The following is a 16,212-nucleotide window of genomic DNA, read 5'->3' on the forward strand; positions in this document are numbered from 1 at the left end:
GCAGGAATGGAAAAACCTGGACCCTAAAAAGAATTTTCCTACTATGAGAGGCTTCCTGCGGGGTCTGTGTCTCTGGAGAGGAGGTTGAAAGGACGAGATGGCTGCTGCGTACCTGTGAATCTTCTCTACAGCTTAATGGAAAGCCATCAAGTCAAGCTGAACCCTTCACTCCTGCCCACCACCCACGCACTTCCCAAAAGCAGCAGCCGGGGCAAGGGACACGCTGGCCAGTTGCCACAGACTGTAAGGAAGAGACACATATTCACTGTCCATCCTCGCTCGTTAATTGCATCCGCAAAGCCGATCAGCACACACGCTGGCTGCCTTCTGACCTGCCCTCTGCCTCCCCTGCCAGCAGCTCCTGCCCCACGTCCCCGAGGGCTGGCAAGGGCAGCTGATGGCACCAGGCGCTCACCCTCCTGGTCAGCCCTCTGCACACAACCTCCAGTTGGCTTCTCTTCCCAAAGGAGAAACACAGGCATCTGTTCGGAAGGGACGTGACGCACATCTACTGCTGGGATTCTGTGAATTCTAACGCAGACTTTGAGAGGATGACGAGGTGAGAAGGGTGGGTTTCTACTCATCCTAGAGAGACACACACCAGAGGAGCATGGTATGACATCAGCCCACGTACAAGGCTCTGCACACCAAGGCAGCTTTCCTCACAGAGAGGAACACGTTGCTGCTTCACCTGCTCCTTTCCTTCCTTTGTTCTTTCATGTGACACCAAAGCAGAAAAAGTTTTTCAAATGCAGTCATGTTAAAAAAAAACCAAACCAAACATCTCTCTCTGCTAATGATACACAGATGACAAGACAGTCTGAGAAGCTTTACAGCAAGGAAGCTTGAAAGATGTCAAGAGTGGGGAAAAGGAGGGGACATCTCACCCTTTAAACCCAAATGTCCCTCAGGAACTGCTGCCATGGTGAATAGCAGATGATAGACGAGCAGTGAGGGAGACAGGCCGGCCACCATATGCCTGTCTGAAATATCAAAAGCCAAAGCCAGAGAAAGGGATGGAGAACCCAGAGGTGGTTTGAGGGATGGCAGAGAGGAGGGAGCACAAATGGGCTTTAACATATCTGAGCTGACAGCTGAAGGGGAGCGGGGTGCAGGGATGGGGAGAAAAAGAAAAGCACAGTTACGAACCTGCACCACGGATCCTCTTCCTTTGCCTCCTGCAGCACTGCAGGTGGGTTTATGGATTGACAAGTAGGTCGGGGGTGCTTTTAACCTTGCAGAGAACAAAGAGCAGGAGCAGCTTTCCCTGCTCAACCTCACTATGCTCCAGCCACAAACTGGGACAGACAGCCTGAAAAGCTGAGGGGGAAACTCACACCAGCTCAGGGAAGGCAGTGGAGAAAGCTCTGGTGGTGCAGAGGGCTGTGTAAAACCAGCATGGCACCCCTGAATGGGGTGAAGGAGAGAGCCAGGTCCTTGTGAGGAAATACTTCCCTGAGCCTTTCTGAGACAAAACTGATTCTTGAAGCATTTTGTTCCATCCTGCCAGATCAATTACCCAACATCCTCCCAGCTGCCCACAGCCAAAACGCCTCAGGAATATGGGAAATCTGGGAAATGGATGGGGTGGGCTAACAAGAGCAGAATGAAGACAGTCCCCTGCCAAGAGCACAGGAACATGGCCAGAACACATCCTACACCATGAACCTCTTGGGGTGAAACCCTCCACCCTGACAGGCACAGCCCTGGCCTCTCCACCGTGGGGGAAGGGAAGAGCCCACATGCTTTGCCACCCAAATGCCTGATGCCCCCAATTGTGGCCTAAATTGCTCGTCCCTCCTGAGCTCTGGGCTGCCAGCTCCGAGGCAGGCCAGAGGCAGAAAGCTGCTCCCACAGGGATTCAGACATGTCTGCCATTGTCCCCTTCCAAGGTGCCACCACCACAGAAACAGGCCTGACTCACCCCACGGGCACCAAGGAACAGCCCAGAGGATGGTCCCGGACCACAGAACTGTGTTATTTGCCCCAGCTTTGGGAGGGAAGGGGCAGGGCAGCTGTGAGCTGTCCCCCTGCCCCACAGGCTCTCCCTGAGGGGGCTGCAGAGGCACCTCCACACCTCTGCTTCCTCCTCACCCCCCCAGCTCTCTCCCCTCATCTCCACAGCGGGGACCCGGTGCTGATTTCAGATTGCAAAATTCACCTCGGTGCTTAATAGTCCCGCTTCTACAGCCCCCTCCTGCCACCCCCAGGAAAGCACCTCAACAATAGGCCACAAATAAAGACAAACTACTTATTCTTTCATCTGGCCGCAGCACAGAGAGCAGCATGAGCCTGGCTGAAAGGGCCTCTCGCCCACAGTGCCAGCAATCCACAGAGACAAAAGAAAAGCAGCTATAAAAATGCATATTTTAAAAGGTTTTGCTTCCATTTTTGGTGTCCCTGGTTCTTCACCACCAGCGCTCTGGTGGAAGCCCATGTGCCAGTCCCACTTGACCCACAGTGCCAGCACACCAAGTGCCAGGTTTCCCCTCCTCCTTTGCTGATGAATAAACACTCATTATCCTCACCCTGGGGAATGAAGGGGGCTCTCTGCTGTACCCAAAACCTGCCACAGAAACTAAAGCAAAAGCAAGACCTCAGCACACAGGCCGTTTTCTTGCTGGCTTATCACAGCCTTCCTGAATGTGCAGGGCAGATGTCCTTTTGCCCACCATTCCCATTCCCCATTGGCCCTCAACAGATGACCCCGTGGTGCTGAGCATGACATATCCCCTCAGAGCTGCCCACCCTGAGAGATTCAGGGCATGTTAGTTGAATTACAACCTTTATCTTAGCTCAAAAATACTGAACAGATCAAAAATCACCCTTCTTGTGCATATATATATATATATATACACATACACACACACACACAGACATCTCTAACTTTCAAGAATGAAGCTAAAAGATGAGGCCATTAAGCCATTTATGGTCAGTGCTGTTTTGCTCTGAGCATTAGCACACCCCAATCTGCTCTTCCAGACTCCAGATGATTCCCAGAATCGCGATCCAGATCTCTGGCTCTGACGCAAATTCAGCTGACCTTGGGCACTCACCCTCCCCACACCTCAGTCTGCCACACGGAGCGCAGAGGTGACAATCCTCATTTCTCACACCTGCCTGCCTGTCTTCGTCTAGACACTACAAGCAATTTGGAGTAAAGGATGGTCTCAGAACAGATCTGTTCAGCACTCAACACCCTAGGTGGTATTGCACACGACTGCAGCCTTTAAATACTGTAATACAAACAAAACCAAGTAACCATGAAAAATCGCTAGAGACAGAGCTCAGAGACCTTCCACATGTACTTCTTGGTGGGAGAAGAAGATAAAAAGCAAAAGCCAGGCAAAAGCTGGTCATGTTAGCTTGGACAGGAACATCTCTCTTCATTACTTCTCAATTCTTGCTAACTTCAAGAGCAACCAGGAAGGGATCTGATGGCATTTTCACTGGCATGCAAAGGGTTAACCTCCCCTCCTCTTCTCTTCTCTTCTCCCTTCCCTTTGGTTTTTGGGCTGAAACTTTCTGCTGATCTAGTGAAACTCCATCCCCACTTTTCCACAACTGCTGACAGGCTCACAATTGGAGAAGGAGAACAAGATGCTCCCACAACTACAGCCCTGGGGGGTAGCGCTTTCATCTCCCCTCCTAAAAACCTCTCCAGGATGGTGAGATCCAGGTCCAGCCATGCCCTGAGTGTTTGTTTGCTGGTTTAGGAAATGTGGTTGACACACGTGTGCTGCCTGCACGCAGCAGATGCATGCTCTGCATCTGAGGGATTGGGATTGGAGTGCTGAGCAGCTGGGGACAGCCTGGGAGGCATGGCCAGAGAAGCAGAGCAACAGCTTTGTCACACCAATGAACAGGGGACCTAAAAAGGGGAGCAGAGGGTAGAGAGGACGGGAAAATCGGCAGGGATAGGGAGAGATTAACAGGGAAAATAGAAGAGAATTGGAGCAGGATGGAGAGGAGGGAGGTGTTCAGAGCCAGAGCAAGGAAGTAGAGATTAGATAGAGGAGATAAACCACGGAGTAGATGAAAACAGGAGAGAGCAGCCAAATTTGAGACAGATGGAGAGTGGGGAGTAGGGATGTTTGGAATGGGTACGTGTTTCAAAGCAGCGGCATTAGGGTGCGGGGGAGCTTGCAAGAAGGGTAGAGGCAAGAAAGATGGCTCCATGATTTCCATTTCTCTTCATTAGAGATCTGCAAACTGGGTGCAGGCCTGATGCGGGCTGTGGGGAGGGTCTCTGTGGAGACACTCAACTCTTGCTGAGTCTCTGCAGAGACTCTGGCCCCCTTGAAATCCAGGGTTTTACTGACAGATTTTTTCCAAGGGCCGTTTCTCAGTGCCTCGCAAATAAAATTAAAATGAGGGTTTTCTGACAGAACAAACAAACAGGGAGTGAATTATATTCCATTTCCCCATCAATAACTTCTCCCCAACCCAGTCGTCTTATCATCGTAAAAAGTCCATTAAGCAGTAATTGGGGAGGCAGCAGAATGCAGGGCTGGTCCCTGGACCAGAAGCACGCTCGCTCCCCAACTGGCCTTTTCTGGGAAGGCAGACAGGATAATTATAGGCTTCAGACAGAGACTTCCTCTTACTGTCAGCAGCTCTTGGCTCCCTTCAGGGAGATGGGACTGGCAAGGTTGGGGAGAGGAGGGTAAAAAAAGATCGAGGACATTTTTTTAGAAGTGCAATACTTGCACCTTGCTATTCCCCTGCTGCTGATCCACCAAAGCCCTTACCTGACCCAGACAAGCTGGGCTACACACAGGTGAATGGAGGCTTTTCCCCTGTTGGACACCAGGAAATGTCACCTGAAAGATTACCCCGTGTTCCTTCTCCCAAGCTCCCAGAGAAGGAAGGAGAGCACTGAAGGATGCAGCCCAGCATGGGATTCAACAGAAGCAGAAAATGGGTGAGAAAGCTCAAGAACTCATTTCATGCACCTTTAGTAGACTGGCTGTCCAACAACCCCAACACCAGCTCCTTTCCACGGCCTGCCTGTGCTGCCACCTCCCCCTGTCCCCTCAGCCAGGATGAGGCAGCTGACCCCTCAGAGCCAGCTCCATGCCAAGCTGTTCTTGCCATGAGGCTTGTAATTTTGGGGATCTGGCACATCCATCCAGCCTCCAGGCTCCTATCGGCAACACACTCAGATACAGACCCTTTGGAAGAGGAGGCAGGAGCCTGCAGCAGTGGAGGCAGGTTGAGTCTGAGGCTACCAAAGAACTGCTCCTAGTTCTGACACCCAAGGCGAGAAAAAACACATTCTCCTGCCTGCTGGAGGGGAAGCATAATCCTTCCTTCTGGTGTATTTAAACCACAAGTTTAAATAGTTAGTTTTCAGGGATGGGACCATGCCTTATCACAGGGGAACAGCAGCTAGTATGAAGTTATCCAGTCTTGGCAGGACTTCTCCAGGCTAAAGTCATATATCTGGATGCATGGAAAGGATCCACCTCCCTCCATAGCACAAAGGGTGCCTGTCACTGCCACAGATCAGTTCCAGCCCCACTGACTGGGACCCTGATAAAGCCAAGGAAAACATTCTTCCAACTGTGACCTATGGAAATGTCTAGGGCACACTGTAATGATACACACATCCAGGATGCAACCTGCTCTACAGGACAGGGCAGAGCTGTTCCTGCTCTGCAGGGAGAGGGGTGGTGTTCTGGTCCTTCTCCTCTCTCTCCCTAACACAGAATAACTGGTATCTGACACTTCATACCATGCAGCCTGCACAGACCAGAGCCTACCCATCCTGTGGGAGCTCTGGTATGGTGGAAGCCCAGAGCACCATGTGGGCTTCAGTTTGATGAATGAGCAACAGGGGATTAGCCTTGGGGTGAAGGAATCTGTATTTTGGCAGTAAAGGACAGCAAATGTGGCAGGCAGCTGGGGCCCAGCATCAGAACAGGACTCTGCACGTAAGGCAAGGAAGGATGGAGAAGAGACAGCATTTAGCAGCATATGGAGTATGCACATGAGAGAATGTGATCTAGAAGATACAAGACTGAATTTGCTTTTCAACACATTCTGTGGCTCCACTCTCCTCATGCCTCAGTTTCCCCACCTCCCTTCTCCCACCAATTCAGATGCAAAGTGCTTCAGGAGTACAAACCACTTCACCTTCAGTTTACTGCCTGCACCCAGGACAGAGCAGTTCCACCCTCACCTTCTGGTACAAATCCCACTGTGGGGCACAGCAGCAAGTAGGTGGGAAGGCCAGATGGCCAGGATTCATCTTCTGGCACTACAACACAGTGCCAGGAAGAAAGTTCCTCCCTGTGCCCAGCAAGAGCCAAAGCAGACAAGATCAACCACTGAAGGGACAGCAAGCACAAGAGCACATGCAGCCTCAGCAATGTGGCAGGGGAGGACCCTGGGGGTACACAAGTGCTTTCAATCAACTGTAACAACATCTCATTCCATATTTGTCCACAAGTCCTATAACAAGGCATAATAACCCAGAGCAGAGCAAGAAACCTAAGGAGCTATCCTGGCAGCTTAATGAGGGCTCCTTGTCCATCACTGTCAAGACAGCAATCCCAGATTGTTTGCAATCAGACCTTAAGGCAGGGAGCTCTCCCTTCCTTTGCCATGTTGCTAGGACAGCTTCTACTCCAGCCATGTCACTGACACTGGCATTATGGAGGAGCTCAATTCACCCCCTACCTAGAAAATCTTGGCTCTACTCAACTTCCTTTGCTCTGCCTGAGCCACTTAGGAATCAGAGCCTATGGGGGATACCAGAGCAGGAAAAACCACCTCCAATGGGACAAGGCTGAAAGAAGAAAAAGCTTAATGAGCAAGGATCCCAGCTCCTGGGGGGCCATGCCATCCTAATATAGCCCAGCAGAGGTCCTGAGCCACTCAAAAGTGACAGCAGAGTCAGCAGCAACAGGGAAAACAAACTGCTACAAGCTTCTGCACCTCATGGTCTTTCAGAGAAGGCACAGTGCTGGAGGCCCCAAGGATGTGATCAGGGAGATCAATTCTGATCCTTGGTTTAATTACATGACAAAGACTTTTGCAAAATGTAAACACAGTGAGGTCTCCTGCCTCGATCTGCCAGCTCAGGGGGGGCTGCAGCACTAAACAGGAATGAGCCCAACAAGGATTTGCTAATATGTGGAGGGATCATTGTGGGATGAAAGGCACACCAGGTAAATAAAGTATCTTCTGATAAAACCCTGCTATTTCACTCCTGTAAATAAAAGCTGTATTACTTCCACTTACAAGCTGTTGTCTGCTTCTTTCCTTCAGGCAAGACAGGAAGTCTCCTGCTCTACACGGAAAGGTACAATTTTGGGTATTTTCAAAACCTTGTTTACATCATCCCTATCTGACCTCTGGTAGGAGACTTCAACCCCTATTTTCCATGGAACAAAAGGACATTCTGGGCAAACAAACCTGAAACATCTTGTCCTGGGTCTCTAACAGCATATTGTGAGCATGTAGTGCTCATCAGTATTGGGACTGGGATGTCAAGGGAGCTCAAGATGGGAGATCTTGAAAACAAGAAACCAAAACCCCATAAAACCATGACTAATGGCTGAATCCAGCCTTTAACAATCATGAACTTTGACTCCTACCACACGAGTCATGACAATTTCTGTCTCTGAACCACAATACTCATGATTCAGATTTCCAGCAGGCACATCCACATAAAATAAGGAAAAAATGGAGAATCCAACAGTGCTGAGAACTGGCAGCAGTGGGAACCAAACAATTACAGTGTTGGACAACTCAAGATTCAGTGAGGCAGAAGAACAGTGAAACACATGAGCAGGAGAGAAATGGAAACACTGAAAAGGAGCAGCAAGGACCTCATAAATTCTTCTATCAGACTCTGATGGGGGAAGGTGAGGCTTTTTTTTAGGTTTCTGCTTGTGTTTGACACCTGCTGAGAGATGTGAGGGATGGTTCTTAGCAGAAGGCTGGAGTGCAGCCTCTCCAGGCAGCAGGGCAGAAGATGCTTCCCCTCTCAGGTGAAGGCAGCCCCTCAAGTGGCAGCTACTGGAATTAACAATTAGCAGATCTTAGAAGGAAAGGGGAGCACCACAGCATTCATCAAGAACATAAACAACCCATACATAAAGTCCTCAAAACCAAAGGAAAACAAGAGCTGAAGGATCTTCCTAGTTTGCTGGGTGATCACATGAGAGCCATTCTCAAGCTGATCTTTAACAGCTGAACTGAAAAAAAACCCCTACAACATCTTTTTAGAAATTCATTCAAACAAATCCAAGTCCAGGCTACAGATTTGTAAGTGCTGGCACTCATAACAGCACGCTCAGACTAATTTATGAATAAATACATGAATTCTAACAGAGGTGAGGGAGGAAGAGGACACAGCCAAATTAATTTGACTTCATTAATTTAAAAAAAAACCACCAAGTTTCATCACCCCACCATTCTTTAGAGGTTGTGTGTGTGGGGGTGAAGTGATGCTCATTAATTATGCAGAAAATGCAAAACTACCATCCTCTGAATGAGTTTAAAATCAGGAGAAATCCTTTCAGAATGGGGAGAAATTACTCCCCAAGGCAGCTGAAATTTCTCTTGCAACTTCAAAGGACAATAAATTATTCAAATTGCCCGAGCCACTCCGCATGCTCCCTCACTCTCTCCCCTTCTCAATTTTCTGCCTCTGAGTCAATTAAAGGTTTGGAGGAGTCGGAGAAACTTTGTAGAACACTAAACCAGTCGCAGCTCCTCCTATTTTTTTTTTTTTCCCCCCTTTTTTTAAAGCTTTGCTTTTCCTCTTGGTCTCCAAAGGAAACAGAAACGATCCTGTGAATTACAGATGAAATGAGCAGCTCTGGTTTTAACTAACCTCATATGAAGGAGCAATGTTTCATGTCTGCAACAAGCAAGATGGGACGTGCTAAAAATTCTCTAAGCAACGATCCTGTGAAAACAGGTCAATCCGTTCTCCTCCATGTCAACTGTTCAAATCATTCACTGCAATATCCCCTTTCAAAGTCTTAGCAGTAGACATCCAAAATATATTTATAATGCTCTTTCCTGGCAACCTTCATGTCCAGGTTAGCTGTGATCTCTTCCACAGTCACGCTGTTATCTGCTGTGCCCTTGGACGGAGCAGGCAGCTCCTCTGCCAAACCCTAACATGACTATTTAGTGTTTGCAGTAGGAGAACCCCAAACCAAGGCTGTGACTAATTACACCAGACACCAACGTGGCAAGAGAAGCCCTAGCTCAAAAACACAAATCTAGACAAGCCAAAGGAGGGTTTAGAAGGTGCAGTGGCAGAGTGAGAACGCTCCTGACTCCGGATCCAGCCCCGGCCCGTGCCATGTTCAGCTCCACCACATGCAGCAGATGGTGTGAAACGTGACTGTTTTCATGAACTTTAAAAATCTCCCAAAATTAAAGGCAGCTGCAGTGCAAGGAACATCACAGCTTTCTAAGGTGGGAACTGGGACCAATTATGTTGCAAGAGAACATCCTTGACTGGAGGGGAAGAGTGGCACGGAGTAAATAAAACTGTTCTTTGGAGACTGTGTCTCCCAGGCCAGCTCAAGCCCAGATTCCATCCCACGCACACTGAAGAACGACATTCCTCTGGTTGGGCGTCCTTGAAAACCACTCTGCTTTGCCTTCTAAGAATAATGCTGGGCTTGTCAGGCCACAGGGAGGGTGGAAATACCCTCATAGACTCCCTTCAGTGACCTGGGAGATGCCTATCTAGTTGGCCTTGAAACGACACAACCACGCAGACCTTGCCAGACTGATGAAAAGCTGATGTGACCCAGGGTCTTGGGGAGACACCAGAAAGATGCTGTCCTTCCTGGCAGCACGTGCAAGAACTGCCTGAGTGAAAAGCATACACACCCAAAGGGGAAAGTCACAAAGAAATAAGTATTTGCTTCCTGGTAAAAGTCCTAATTTTGGCACCCAGGTATGGTGAAGACACACATTGTCTCTATCACAACCAGTATGTAGATCACATTTTCACACAAGCCCCCTGTTTACACAACAAACAGATGCTCTTTTCTCCTAACTTAGCCACCTAATGAAGCTGAGCAGCAAGAACCTCTGGATGGGAAAAAGAGACACCCATGACTGGGTCTCAAACACCCGTGGCTGCTGCTGTCCCCAGGTGCTCCTCAGCAGAGATTAATCTAATCAGCATCCGCTGTGTGGGGCACAGCTGAGACCTGGGAGGTGACAGCCCTCCCTGCCCCCAAGGAAGCTCTTTCAAGAGATGATTTATTTCTCCTCCTAGTCCTGTAGAAGACACAAACTTTCCAATTTGAATTTTCTTAAATAAAAAGATGGGGAGGAGGGGAGAAAAAAAGAAAAAAGAGAGAGATCAATCACTTGATCCAGGCAGGCAAGGTTTAATTTAATCAGGTACTTAAACAAGGTGACACAGAAGCTTCATTCTGTGTCCTTGAGTGGGACAACACCTAGTCCAGAACCCTCAGCAACCACAGGCTAGATCACAGCTGCCAGATGGAAAAGGCAACAAAGGAAAGGGCAACTGAGAAACAAGGACAGCCAAGTGTCTCCTTGCCTACAAAGGCAACTGGTGCACAGGGAACACAGGCAGCAAGTGGCTCCCGGGGAGGGAAGCAGTGATCTCTGCCTTCTGGCTGGATGCAATTCAGATGCTGCTTCCTCTTGCACACTGTTAGACTCTACTCACTGAAGGAACAACGTGCAACACCAAGTAGAAACCCCACCACCAACCTACGGACCACATAACCTCCTGTATGTCCCCACCTTAACTTCTGCTATGCCTCCTGCCCACACCCACCAAGGGGAAAAAGCCTTTCTGCAGCAACCTCCCAGCTCCTGCCATGTACCCGCTCATGGGGCAATTCAGCACCTTCCTTCTCTCAGGACAATGTGGTTGCAATTGTCACAAATCAGTCTCAACCATTCATAAATGGAGCAGCTTTCTCCCACAGCGAAGAAAGATTCAATTCCCACTGATGTCATCTTAAAATGTCCATCAACTCTTAAGATGGAGCCTCCTTGATTTTTACACCATCTTATCTGACAACTGCTGTCTTGGCCAACAACAGATCAAAGCTGGGACCTCCCGAGCTGAAAGCTGTGAGCCCTGTCACAGAGGCTAATCCTCTGCGAATAAGAGCACGGGAGGGACCAGGCAGAGGAGAGGAGTCACATGCACCTGCAAGTCACCGTGATCTGAAGTTCAACACGAGAAGCCATGCAGCCAGCTCCTACATAGAGTGGAATCATAAAGTAGAATCATTTCTGTTGGAAAAGACCTCTAAGATCATTAAGTCCAACTGTTATCCCAGCAAGTCCACCACTAAACCACATCCCTCTCATGCCACACACGCTCCAAACGCCATTTTCATCGCACCAGCTCCCGAAACGCAGCACGGCTTTGCCAGCAGGAACAGGGACCTACATCAGCTCCTCTCCCAACCTACCACAGATGTTTTCCATCCTCTCCACAAGCCCCACACTCGTGGTGCAACCCTGCCAGCCTCCATGGATGCACTGCAGCTCGTGGAGCTGCCAGAGCCCCCGCACACATGAGCCCGGCATGAATTACTGTGCTCTGCAAATTAACGACGGAGCAAGGGCAATTAAAAGGGAAGAAAGCTAGGGTAATGCATCATAAAAGGGGCTTTATTCTTTTATTTTGTCAATTGCAATTTAGATTTAATTATTTATGGTAATACTTCAGAGCGTGCTAGGAAGACTTCTATAACGTGATTTATAAAAGGAAGGAAATCTAAGTAGTAAGTAATGTTCACTGCTGCATCTGCTATTAAATCTTTGCAGGGGCGGAGAGAGCCACACACCAGCCTTCTGTGTATGCAAAGTACCAATTAGCAAAGCACTATTGTAAAATGCAAAGGTTTAATCAATGGGAAAAATCCACTTGCAAACAGCCAACATGCTGGCTTCTCTTATAAACATCACCACTTTCCTATACCCTAAGTGCCTTTTTATCTGCAACTGAGGAGCACTTCATGTGGGCTGACTTCTCCTTTGGGTAGCACAGGAGGGCAGGAGTACCTGTCCACTGTCTGAGCTCTGGTCAAACACAGCAGCACGGGCAGGAGAACATCCAAGATGAGGCTGATTTTGCACAAGCACAAAATGAGATGTTTTAAGGTCCTCGCTGCGGAGATTTTATGAGTCGGGCTGGGTGCACGACCAGGAAACAGCAAGGCTTGGTTCTGTGCCCAGGTATGTCAGCAGTTTGGGAAACTATTCCCCTCCCTGGACCCATATCCAGAGCCCATCTGTGCTGCCTGGCCTTCTCTCAGCTCCCAAGGGCACCAGACCTGCCTCTCTGGCTGTGCTGCACATCAGGGGGCAGATCCTGGGGAAGGCCTCCCCCAGCTCACTGCAGTGATGCCCATTAATGTTACTCAAACCTGCTGATCCCTTAACAAAATGACACTACATTCCATTGAGTGAGAGGTCACTGAAAATCCTCATGGAGTTGGCAACTGCCAGATCTGTGGCTGCCCTTGACCATCCAGAAGGAACAAAGCAAGTGTCCATACACAACTGAAGAAAAAGAGAAGAAACAGGTCTGCTTTTTACCTTTCAATTACTATCTTCTTCAACTTCACAAGGGCTCGCTGCAGTGATGCCCATTAATGTTACTCAAACCTGCTGAACCCTTAACAAAATGACACTACATTCCATTGAGTGAGAGGTCACTGAAAATCCTCATGGAGTTGGCAACTGCCAGATCTGTGGCTGCCCTTGACCATCCAGAAGGAACAAAGCAAGTGTCCATACACAACTGAAGAAAAAGAGAAGAAACAGGTCTGCTTTTTACCTTTCAATTACTATCTTCTTCAACTTCACAAGGAAGAACAGCAGGCAGAAACAGTGTGGTGCTTTGGTTTTTTAATTTAAATAGCAGTTTCCTTTAAATAGAATGTTCCTGCTATAGAAAGATTTAAATCACTGACAGAGATCAATTAGTCTAGGAAACAAGGGAAGTATTTTAATGGCCCTTTGATTGCAGAGGCCACAGCTCCTCCAGCTCTGCACTGAAGGAGGAGTTCCAGCTCTCAGCCCCAAGCTCTGCTCAAGGGCAGCTGTTCCCCTGCCAAGCCAGGAAGGTGGCTGGTGCCCTCCAAACGTCCTGGGGGTTTCCTACCTGTGATGAGGGCTTCCCACCAGGGCAGGGACACCAGGCTGGCACTGCCCAGCTCTGCTGGCCCTGGGGGCTGCAAGGCCTTGGCAGCCCCTCTGGTGAATTAGGGCAGGAAATGGGGTCAGCGCCGTGGCAAGCACCAGCCAAATGGAAGCTGGCCAAGGGATTACGAGAGGCAGTGTGAGAGAGCCCTGGGCCATCTGATGGGAGAGGACATTGTCAGAACAGAGGGACAGCTCTTCACACAAGTCTCTGCAGTTGGGACAGAAAAAACTGTTTGCATGTCTCTGCAGCCCAGCTCGGATGGTACCAACCAGGCATCTACAGGCAGAATTCCAGCCCCTCCAAAATCAGGAGCTCTCAACTCATCATCACCAGGCAGAGAGTGACTCAAACCCCATGAGGGGGAGCACCCCCAAGGGTAGACAGGTTGGAGAGGTCCTGACATGCTCTGAAGATTGGGAGAAAAGACCTGGCCCAGCTTCATCTGCACATGGAGCAGGAAAGGGCAGTCCTGACAGACTCCCAGTCCTGCAACCTGCACAGTTCCCAGATGTATATCTGTGAGCAGCAAGAGGTAAAAGGCACAAAACCTCACAGTTCAGGATCCAAGGACACTGCAGAACGACAGGAGAGAGAAACTTGGCTGCTAGCATCAAGGTGTCTGCTGAGCAGTGACAGATTTCAGCAGGGCTTGGGTCATGCAACTGGTACCTTCTGTGCCTGATCAGCACCTGGCCAGGAGTGTTACAGCAAACCAGTGGCAGGAATGGGACCCTGGAGCCCCACCACTGGATTTTCCACTGTAAAAGTCCTCTCCTCTCCTGACCCTACTGCACAAAAAGCCAGGAATAGAGTTTTCTGCTTGCAGTCTTCTGCTTTTTCAGGAGCCAAAGCCAGCAGCAGCCTACCTAACATCAGTGCCCACTTTGACAAACCAACAAGGCCACCCTGAGCCCAGGGGAATACAGCAGATTGCTTTAACCACCTACCCTGGGTGCTCCTAAAGAACTTAGAGAATGTCAGCTGCAACATCCAAGTAGGATCCTGGATAAATACTTGGGCAAAAAACTTATGCCAGGTTCCTTGCAGCCAAACACCACACTGTTACTGCTACTTAAGACAAGTAGCTCAAACTGAATCATAGAATCATTAAGGTTGGAAAAGGACTCCAAGATCATCAAGTCCAACCATTAACCAAACACCACCATGCCAACTAAAACCATGACCCAAAGTGCTACATATACACCTTTTTTTAACACCTCCAGGGATGGTGACTCCATCACTTCCCTGGGCAGCCTTTTCCAATGCTTGACCACTCTTTCAGTAAATAAATTTTTCCTAATATCCAACCTAAAGCTCCCCTGGAGCACTTTGAGGCCACTTCCTCTCCTCATATCACTGGTTACTTGGGAGACAAGACCAAAACCCAGCTCACTACAACCTCCTTTCAAGGTAGTTAGAGAAGCAAAGTCTGAGGCACAGACTGACCCACAGCTACACACCAAAAAAGTGGCCCAGTAGTGAACCTCCTGGAGCCCAGCTCACTTCCTGGGCTCAATAAATGAAAAAGAAGAAAAGGAAACATTCTCCTTCCACATATGAACGTTTCTCCCTGCAAAGAGGGGTTAAGCATGCACCAAACAAAACTCAGGAGTAAAGCAAGGGCAAATAAACCCCCACTCTCCTGCTGCAAACGAGAGAGAAACACAGTTCAAAAAACATCTCCTAGCAACAAAAGGTTGAGGATCCCTTCAATCCCCAGCGACCGTGTCATCTTAATAAACCCTGATAACGAAGTGATTACGTTAAAAGCTGTCAAGGGCTGTGCTGACCAGAGCAGCCCTCTCACCAGCTTCAAGCAGCTTTGCTGGGGACATTTAAAAAAGTCACAATTCAATAAGCTTGGAAGAGTCTGTTCCCCACTGATCCCGAGTGATCAGCCTTCATGTCGAAGAAACGTTACACATTCCAGCTGCTGAAGATTTTGGCCTTTTAACATTTTTTTCCTTCCCCTTTTCATTTTTTAAAGCAAGAATTGAAAGGCAGCAAAGATAAAAACTGTGTTGAACTGGAACTGGTTCACTCAGGGGAAGAAGAAACAGAATACTCTTTCTTAGGATGCTGTTCTGGATCCAGGCCCAGCGAGTAAAATGACAATGGTCACTAGTTTCTGATAGATGCCTGAAAGGCAAGAGCAGGAGAGGACAATAAGGGCAAGCTGGGTGGAGACAGGGCCAAGAGGAAGAGGAAGGCTCCAGGAGAAGGAGGAGGAAGGCTCTTGGCAGTTCCCTCCCCTCCTCTCCAGCTCTTTGGCAGCTGTAGGGGCAACCCAGGATTCACAGCAAGCTGTGAGCAACTAGCTGGCCTGTAACATCCCTCACAGGCAGGACTGGCAACAACAGGAAGGCACTGGTGGAAAGATGAAGATGTTGGAAAATTAAGACATGATGAAGCACTGGGCACTTTCTTAACAGTAGAAAGCTGGGGATATGTTGCTGGCTCCAAGCACCAAAACCTGCTCCTACTGTCCTTCTCCAGGGGATGTGAAGCATGGGTGAAAAAAGGCACATGGGGACAGCAGAGTCACTTACTTTCAGCTACGCAGCCGATGAGCAGCACGGAGAGGAGGTTCACAAGGGAGACCAGCGAAGACATCCCAGGGCTGGGAAGGATCCTCATCCTCTGCAATGGGCTTTCAGCCCCAGCAGGGAGGCCTCCAGGTCAGCAGGACTTCCAGTGTCTTCCCAGCGCTGTCAGCACCTGTGGATGCACAGAGGCAAAGGGGAGAGCTTAGAGCAGGAAGACAGAGCCCATGGCAGGAGAAGGAGCAGCCCCCATGGCAGGGGACGGAGCAGCCCCCATGGCAGGGGATGGAGCAGCCCCCATGGCAGGGGATGGAGCAGCCCCCATGGCAGGAGAGAGAGAAGCCCCCACGGCAGGGGACGGAGCAGCCCCCATGGCAGGGGAGGGAGCAGCCCCCATGGCAGGGGACGGAGAAGCCCCCATGGCAGGGGACGGAGCAGCCCCCATGGCAGGGGGCCGAGGAGGCCCTCTTTACGCCACCACGC

The 16,212-nt window shown here is 49.5% G+C and overlaps 1 protein-coding gene across 1 annotated transcript in view; it reads right to left on the minus strand.

Annotated features, from left to right (window-relative positions):
• Window positions 1-15,907, minus strand: part of PTPRS (protein tyrosine phosphatase, receptor type, S) — a 99,222-nt gene extending 83,315 nt beyond the window's left edge. Inside the window, exon 1 of the mRNA XM_010002487.1 lies at window positions 15,736-15,907. Within this exon, the coding sequence (XP_010000789.1) occupies window positions 15,736-15,823 (88 nt within the window). The 5' untranslated portion in view covers window positions 15,824-15,907. The remainder of the gene's footprint in view (window positions 1-15,735) is intronic.
• Window positions 15,908-16,212: the final 305 nt, after the last annotated feature.

Source organism: Chaetura pelagica, unplaced genomic scaffold (genome assembly GCF_000747805.2).
Source record: "Chaetura pelagica isolate M959 unplaced genomic scaffold, ChaPel_1.0 scaffold1081, whole genome shotgun sequence".
In the NCBI taxonomy this organism is placed as follows: Eukaryota; Metazoa; Chordata; class Aves; order Apodiformes; family Apodidae; genus Chaetura; species Chaetura pelagica.